Source organism: Dendropsophus ebraccatus, chromosome 6, assembly GCF_027789765.1.
Source record: "Dendropsophus ebraccatus isolate aDenEbr1 chromosome 6, aDenEbr1.pat, whole genome shotgun sequence".
NCBI lineage: Eukaryota > Metazoa > Chordata > Amphibia > Anura > Hylidae > Dendropsophus > Dendropsophus ebraccatus.
In genome coordinates this window covers 21,281,488-21,290,751 of record NC_091459.1, presented here as the reverse complement: position 1 = coordinate 21,290,751, position 9,264 = coordinate 21,281,488, and the positions used below count along the sequence as shown (strand labels likewise).

Below are 9,264 nucleotides of genomic sequence, written 5' to 3'. Positions count from 1 at the left end.
CCATTTGCCCTATCCATGTCAGTTTGCTAAAGGGAAAAGAAAAGTGGGTATGGCTTGCTTTTTGGCCAGGATTTATGCATATAGATATACTGTATGATTTTTTTTTTTTACCTTCTAAAATTATCACTATTTCTAGTACTATGCTATTGCTACTATTAACTACTGCTACTGCCATTATTACTGCTGTTGCTTCTAAGGATGTTAGTGTACTTTGTGAATTTGTTTCTTTTGCCTTTTATGCCTAGTGGTTTTTCTTGCAAAGACAGCAATATGGAAAATAAATAGTATATTATAATAGAAGCATTACTATTATTCAACTATGCAGCAGGCATGGCATTTTAGAAGAAACATTTTCTTTATACATTTTCTTTATACATTTACAAAATATTGTATGGTACAAAAAGCAAAGGCTTTCTGGAAATGCTGCTCGGAATAGTATAAACTCATACAACGCACTCATGAAATGTGGCATTGCTATTACAGTAAATGTTCTTTCTACAGACATACGACAAATAATATAAATAACAATAAGGAAAGACACTGGGCTTCTGATAGTCGGTGTGCGTGGTTGTTCAAACATATACTGCATTCATCCTTACAGAGAGAACAAGGGGACAGGCTCTTCATTACTTCGGAATTGTAGTTTTTTACAGCCCTTCTCCCTGTTGAAAAAAAATGGTAAGGTTTATATATAAAGTTACCAATGATAAATGATTTTGGAGGGTTTTTAGTATCAAAAATAAAATGTACTACAGAGACTGGCACAGTAATAAATGGAGATTGCTACAGGCAGCAAAAGTAATGATGCCACATGAATTGTAAGTCTTTTTCTGTTAAACCAGCAGGGGCAGGGGTGGTTGGGGAACATGATAATCACCACTATTAACCTGTCCCTCTTCCTGTCCGGCGCTGGATCACCACTCCGGGGCCCCCACCAGGCTCCGGGATTTTCTTCTCAGCTGATGTTATGACCCGGGTGATGGACAGCCTGCTTTGCCAGTCAGTGACAGGTGGGACGTCGTTTCAGTCACTGATTGGCTGAGCGGGCTGTCCATCAGCCGGATCAGGCATTATCCCACCAGTTGTGACATCATCACAACTCGGGGGGAAATGCATACTGCTTGGGGTCCAGGAGCCAGTGGGTCAGGCTTCACAGGCATGGGAAAAGGAAAGTAGTGCTTGTTTATTATTTCCCCCCTGCATGCTGACAATTATTTAAAAACACCGTACTTCACCTTTAAAGTGAATGTACCATTAGGTACATTGCTTTAAGGTTTTTACATTAATGGATCGGTGCCGACGTGGGTATGCCGGTGCCACAATCCTTTTTTTGAACTGTGGCTCTGTTTCCAAACTTAGCGCCAGTCTATTCCCGAGCACCAGCCCGGCACTGGAGGTGGGCCCGCCGCCTCCCCTGATGCGGCTCTATTGATTCTAATTGAGACTCCAGTGCTTCATGGAGGGCCAGAGCCCGTGAATAGACTGACGCTGTGCAGGGGAACAGGGCCACGGTGCAAAAAAAATAAAAAAAGAACCCTGCTCCGGCGCCGATCCATTGATGTAAAAAACTTAAAGCGATGTACCTGATGGTACATTCGCTTTGAGTGTTGATTTTGTGTATTAAAGTAAAAATGCTGTTTAGCCATACCTTGCCCAATGTGAAAGAAGCTATTGCCCAAGATCTTAGATACTAAATTAAAAATGTAAAAAATTCTATTGATTATGGGGTTTAATTTCATTAGCCATACCCTGGCACCCCAACATTATTGCTGCCTGACTTGTGATTTGATTCGAAAGAGCTAAAAGGTCTTAATGAGAAACATATGATGCTGAATTTAACAATTCAAATATGAATGTAGAACAAAATCATTGAATTCTACCAGTCTGGAAAAGATACAGGATATTGATGTTCTGGGACTCGAGTAAAATCACAGTGAGAACCATTATCCACAAACAGAAAACTTGGAATAGTAATGAACCTTCCCAAGAGTGGCCAGCCAACCAAAAGTTCACCAAGAGCACATCAATGACTTCCCCAAGAGCTTACACAAAAGGTCACAAAAGAACACATAGCATCTAAAGAGCTGCCAGCCTCACTTGCCACAGTTAAAGGGAATCTGACAGCTTCAATTCACATTACACAGTGCTTACACTGTTTGGAGACACGTGGTAACTTTCATAAATCCGCCTTCTGGAATGTAGAAAAATTGCTTTTATTGTATAGTACAAAGAGTTAGAGAGGCTTTCCAGTGCAAGCTGTAACATCTACTCCCTCCCCTCTCCCATACCTGACCCTGCGTGGGATTCCAGGTGACAATCAAACAGGGAGGAGAGAGGAGCGGCATTCTAATGGTACGTTTACACTGAATGATTATCGTTAGAATTTTTGCGATAACGATCCCATTTCAGCGATAATTGGCTCGTGTAAACACAGCGAACAATCAAGCAAAGAGCGAGAAATCGTTCATTGTGATCTTTCAACATGTTCTCAAAACGTCGTTGGTCGTTTGCTAAAAATTCGCAGATCACTTCGTGTAAACAGTCTTTCACCGATTCACCCCATGTGTGAGATGGGCTTAAGTGATCTTAAAACGATGTCAAAACGATTTTTCCAAACGATATATCGTTCCGTCTAAACGCTGATCATTATAAAAAACACATTGTTACTTCAAAATCGTTAATCGTTTGATTGGGCAAATTATTGCTCCATGTAAACGCAGCATAACCTATAGCTTTTTAGGAGCTTGGGAAAGCCTCTTAGACTCATTGTTCCATTTTTTTTTCTACATTCTGGAAGCACAGATGGATATATGAGAGGTATCATGTGTCTTCTTGTCAAAACAGCTATCTAACGGTGTCAGCAGTTTGGAATGTGGATTACATCTACTATATTCCTTTTAATGTGCAACAATAAGAAACACTGGGCAAAAATGGCATACATGAGTCACAAAGTGCAAAGCTTTGCTGACCTAAAAGACAAAGGCTTGTCTCACATATGAAAAAAAAAAAATCTAAAAAAACAACCCACAAAATTTCAGAAATAATATATTGTGGACTGAAGAGTAGAGATGATTGAACAGCAGAAAATCTAGGCTGAATCAAAGAATTCCAGGCGGTACCCGGGCTGTCTCCTCCTTCTCCACGGACCGGGAAGGCAACAGGAATCAAATGCAGAAGGTTCGAGAAGGTTCGAGTTCTATAGAACCTAAGATTTTCTGCAGTTCGATCATCTCTACTGAAGAGTATACAAAGACGTGGTTCCTGTTACCTATAAAGAGAACACCCTATTCCACAATTAGAGACCGTTCTCACTGAGCAAAAGAGGCTGAATTTAGAAGCGGAGTCCGTGCATGTTCATTATTTGAGCAGAGAGCAGAGGTGCATGAGAAATCCTATGGAAGCAATAGGACAGGCAGAATCTCAAGAGTACTCCGCTTGTAAATTCAGCCTCTTTTACTCAGTGGGAATGGGCCCCAAGAACATAATACCAAATGTCACACAATGATCGTAGTGTGATTGGGGAAACTGTGCTTCTGCAGGATGTCTTGTCATGGTTTGGTTGGGTTCATACTACATTTTTACAATCCGTTTTTGCAAAAAACATGAAAAAACAGGCGGAAAAACTGATGCATTTGTGTGCATTTAAAAACGGATCAAAATGGATGCACATAAATGGATCAGTTTTTCCATCAGTTTTTCCATCCGTTCTTTGCAATCATAATGAAATTAAAATGAAACCATAAATTCTTTTCTCTATGACAAAATTGTGGAGGAAATTTTGACTGTCAGTTTGTGACCTAACGCTCAAACACAATCGGGTTATGCAGCAGAACAATCATTGAAAGCAAGCGAGTTCATAAAATGCTCACCAGCAATGTAAAAGAAAAAAAACTACTGCAATTTTTCCCACAAATGTTTGATTGTGAATATTACTGCCAAAGGTGGCATCATTAGTAATTAGGTTTAGGGGGTATTGACTTTTTCACTTGGCTGAAATAGGGGGTGAATACATCTTGAGGGCAGGTTCACACAACGTAAAAATAAGGGCAAAATACGGCGATATTCGGATAAATACGCCCCGAAATAAAGAACATGATCGTTATTTCAGGCCGTATTTATCTGCCTGTTTTTGCCCTTATTTTTACGTTGTGTGAACATAGCCTTATTGTTAAAGGGGTAGTGCACCACTAATCATTTATTCACAAAATAACACACATTACAAAGTTATACAACTTTGTAATGTGTGTTATGTATGTGAATGGCCCCCTTCCCCGTGTTCCCCCCACCCACCCTAGACCCGGAAGTGTTGGTGCATTATACTTACCGTATTCGTGTCGACCCCCGTCCCGTCGTCTTCAGAAGGCTGGCCGAACTGCTCCATCCGTCCCTTATGCCGGCCCCCCTCTGCCACGTTATCAGCTGCTCAGCTGCGATTGGCTGAGCATAACTGTGCTCAGCCAATCGCGGCTGAGCAGCTGGTGACGCGGCAGAGGGGGGCCGGCATAAGGGACGAATGGAGCTATTCGGCCGGCCTCCCAAAGACATCATTGTCTCAAGATGGCGGACGGGAGTCGGCACAAATGCGGTAATTATAATGCACCAACAATTCTGGGTCTAGCGTGAGTGTGGGGGGGGGGACACGGGGAAGGGGGCCATTCACATAGATAACACACATTACAAAGTTGTATAACTTTGTAATGTGTGTTACTTTGTGAATAAATGATTAGCGCCGCACTACCCCTTTAAAAATTGCAATGACCATTTATTTGAAAGCTGCCGGTTTGTCTTTACTCCTGTATTTTTTCGTGTTAAAATGAATTTGATCTGCACAGGACTCAGCACAGAGCTAAATATGGTACAAAATGTTCTAAGCGGAAGAAAGGGCAAATTTGCTATACTAGCTATTAAATAGTGTTAGTTGCATACTATGGTGACACCACTCACATCCCACCGCTTGCATTTACGCCTCTATTACATGACCCATTACTTCGGTTAGAAATATGCTGACGACTTTTGCCTTTCGTCCAGCAAATCACACTTTCAATCTGGCCTAAGGATCATTGCCCAGTTTATTATTCATTACGTTATTTCTTGGAAAAAATTTCCTTAAATACACTTTTTTCCCACTGCTTATGCTGATGTAAAACAGCATTACACAAAAATGATCTGAACAGATGCCTATATTATATAATGATAATGATCATAAGACCCTTCCCGACTGACATTTTTGGCGACAGCATTTTCATCTTTTTATCCCTGTCTTCCAAGGGCCAAGCATTTGTATTGTTATCTTTAAATTACCATTGAATGTATTAAGAAACAGAAAAAAAATTTGCCAGATGAAATGGAAAAAGAAAGTAATTGCTCGATTGGCTTTTATGTTGCATTTTCTTTAGCATCCGCCATGTGGTATAAATGACACACTGTCTGGGGGTCAGTACTTTAGCTTTGTGTTACCATATTCCGACAGCCAAAATTCTTTATTTTTTCCATCAATGAATCTGCATACAGTATGATACCATGTTTTTGTGGAACTGTGATTTTTTTTTTAGTTGTACTATTTTGGGTTAAATATGACTTCATCACTTCTTATTCCATTTCGTTGGGGAGGCAAGGCAAGGAAAAAAAAAAAGCTATTCTACAGTTTTGTTTTATTATATCACCATAATGTGATATTTTAATCTTTCTGACATTTACACTAATGTTTTTACCCTTTTTTCTATATTATATATTTAAAAAACTAGAGTTTATCCATAGGAGGTGAGCCATAGTCATTGGCTGTATCCATGTTTTTCAGGATTCCCTAGGGCTGCATCAAACTTTAGCAGCCACCGCTAATCAAATGCTACATCCTCAGGTTCTCTCAACTTTTAGGACACATTCACAAATCTGTGATATACAGTCTGTAAGCTGGCTGTATATCATGGATTGAACCCTTCACCTCTAATAGGACTCCCAGAATCATAATTCATTATGATGCAGTGATCTCCTGAGCGCCTACAGCTGTACGCTACTGAACTGGCACGTCTGAGTCAGTTCAGTAGCGCTGTGCTTAACTGCTCCAAAGCTCACGGCATCATATATATAAATTGTGATGCAGGGAATCCCATAGAGTTGAGTCCATGATATACAGCCAGTCTCTCTAGTGGACTTGAATAGGTGGATACCTGATCACTTTGACAAAGACTTTCTTATACTTACGTATTACAGTATACTGTCATCTTATTGCCTGTAGCAGACTGTAGCAGACTACAGCTATGAGACAGCACCTGTGGTCAGTGATTGGCTGAGAGGGCTGTTACTCTAGAGAAAAGAGTGACAGCCCACTCAGCGAATCACTGGCTGCGGTGCTGTCCCATCCCAGTCAGCTTGTGATTGACTGAGCGGCCAATAGGAGTACTATGTATATATAATTTAACAGATTTTAAATGTAAAATTATTTACCTGGTTCATAGTAGTCAATGACAGATACAAAAGCATCTTGGGTAAAGCCAACATTTGAAGTTCGAGTTGCGGGAATATCTAAGCAAAACTTTGACTGGTTGAGCTGAAAGAGTGAAATGTTCCTTAATTAGTTATTTAATACTGAGACTTAGTTAGTTAGTTATACTTAGTTATTTAATAAACTGAGAAAAAATAATATTAGAAGGCAATAAACAGATGCTTTGTTTGCAGTTCACACTCTGTTCATCAAAGTATGGTGGTATTTATCATATAAGGCATACTTAGGTACCCCATTGAGTTAAATGGACTGGATGAAGTCGCTCATAGACCACATTTGGTCTATTTCCTAAAAAAAAAAAATACTTTTAACTATTCGACCAAGTATGTTACAGTATACATTAGTATAATGTTCTGATAGTTTCTCATTTTGCATCTTCGGCATACTGTCTGACCACAGTGTGAAACCACCACCACTTACAAAAAAAGACAAAATAGCCCTTGACTTACAGAATCAAGATATATGTTGAGTGTGTTATCAACTGTCTCCACCTTTTTGATAGGATATTTTTGTAATATAGCATCTGGAGACAAACTGAAACCACTGAGTAAGTCCACTTGCAGAAGAGCCATGCCAGTCTGAGCGGAGGAGTCACTTTCTGAGTACCTGAAACAGTGGGTAGATATTATAGAAAAAAAGATGGCACTATAATAATCAGAGAACAGTAATGTATGTACTATGCATTTTATGTTTTGAAGAAATCTCAACCCAAAGTAATGAAAAGGTACCAGCTCCTAGAACATTTACACCACCGTCATCTTTGTGGAGCGGTGCCACGTTTAGAAGCAAGAAAGTATAAGTGTGATTAGTGTGAAAGTAAAGTACATGTTCGTACCGCACTAAAACAGCCAAATGATTGCAGGCATATGCTGTTTTACTGTGGTTCATCATACTTACCTGTCCATACTCCCTGGTGTCCTCCAGTCCAGTCTTCTCTGCTTCACAAGCTGACTGGGATGGGACAGCACCCCAGCCAGTGACTGGCTGAGTGGGCTGTCAATCTTTTCTTTAAAGTAACAGCCTTCTCAGCCAATCACTGACCACGGGTGCTGTCTCATAGCTTTATCCATGTCTTCCAGGCATTTTGCAGGTGGATCCTGGGCAGTGTCCCTCTGCATGGAGCCAGCAGCCTCAGGAAGATGAGCGCAAATCAGTTTTGCTTCGTATGAAGCAAAACGAACCTGATCTACTCATCTCCTGGTTTACTACACTATGCTATTGTATAGCATTGGTCAGTTAGTTTGGCGCTCTGCTAATAGCGTCTGCCTGAGGAAGACTCTAGAAGCAGGTTTTCCTTTCAGATAGGGTGGGGTAGGTCCTCTGCTGTGAGCCATGCGCAATGTGTCATTTTATTGTGCGCTGCCTACATAGCAAGACCGGCACCCTGTAGAGGGGGAAGGGAGTCATTGCAAATAGATCAATAATTTTTGTTTATGAAAAGTAAATATATTGGTTTCTATCTTATCTGCACATAGCAACCAATCACAGTGCCGCCTTACTTTTACCAAAGCTTACAAATATAAAGATGAGCTGTGACTGGTTACTATGGGAAAATTGTATCAGTTTTTCTCTTACAAAGATTGAGAAATCTGACCCAATGAAACAACTAAGTAAAAATTCAAGCTCATTTTACTTAGACATTTTTTTGTGAAAACAAAACGTAACTTCTGACTTTATTTGGCTCTGATATGAGGAATAATTGAAACCATACTTTATGCTGTGAACCAAGGAAGAATGTATTAAAAGTAATAATGGGAACTGAATACATTGGCCAGTTCCATCCACAATAATAACAATAAACTTTCAGAAGGCAATGGTATAGATCTAAAATGTTATATTAAGGGCAACATCTATCTACTGTATTCTATCTATCTATTTATCTATGGTGTGTGCACTGGTTTGTGTGGTGCCCAACCGCCGGGATGAGGTTATGTCGGTGGTTGGAATACAGCTCAGCCAATGGTGGTGACGCCAATGCTAACTCAGCACACAGGTATGGTGTTGAACCTGCTTTTAGTTTATGTGGCTGGCTGTATTGACCCCCAATGGTTGGTGACCTGCCGAGTTGTGATGGGTCCCTTGGGCTCTTATCACAGTGGTCCGGAGTGGAGAGATGACCCACATGGACAGTCGGTACCGCCACCCAAAGAAAGGGGAAAATGACCCGAAGATGGTGTAGCCTGTGTACTTAGGTGCTGGTGCAATTATCACTGAGTCCCAGTACAATAAATAAACTGATCTTTATTGAAAATCTCTTGCAATACAGGATAGTAACGAGTCGCCTCAATCTCTCCTCGGTGACAGCGAGCAACTGGGCGGCAGCTCCTGCACTGGCTAGGTGGAACAAAAAACAAGACAAGAGAAACAAACACAATAAAGAAGAGTCGACAGTTCGGGTCACAACAATCGGGCAGCGCAGTACAAAACACGATCCAATAAGCAAGGTTAATAAACAGACAATATGTCAGGGCTAGCAGCAAACAGGGATTGTAAGAAATACAGGCAAAAGGGTCAGAATAAACAGAATAACAGAGGCAGAAGCAGGCAGAGACAAGCTCAATAACTGGCACTAGAATGAGACTCAGCCAAACACTTATAGCGTAATTTGGTGGGGGCAGAGGGGGCAGCCGCTCCCGGGCTCGCACAGGAAGGGGGCCCACTGAAGATTTGGCCAGTTAATGCTGTCTGCAATTGCTTTTGCAAACAGACTTAACAAATGTCTATTGGCTGTAGATGGCCCCTGGCCAGTAACCAGTGCTCCT

General features: G+C 40.9%; 1 protein-coding gene across 2 annotated transcripts in view; it reads right to left on the bottom strand.

The window, feature by feature from the left end:
* Positions 1–355: 355 nt before the first annotated feature.
* LOC138795491 (CD109 antigen-like) overlaps positions 356–9,264 on the bottom strand; it is a 105,021-nt gene continuing 96,112 nt past the window's right edge. For both annotated transcript variants that reach the window (XM_069974642.1, XM_069974641.1), the window contains 3 exons: positions 6,952–7,108; positions 6,445–6,547; positions 356–662 (listed from right to left, as the gene is read on the bottom strand). In XM_069974642.1, the coding sequence (XP_069830743.1) occupies positions 496–662; positions 6,445–6,547; positions 6,952–7,108 (427 nt within the window). In that variant the 3' untranslated portion in view covers positions 356–495. The remainder of the gene's footprint in view (positions 663–6,444; positions 6,548–6,951; positions 7,109–9,264) is intronic.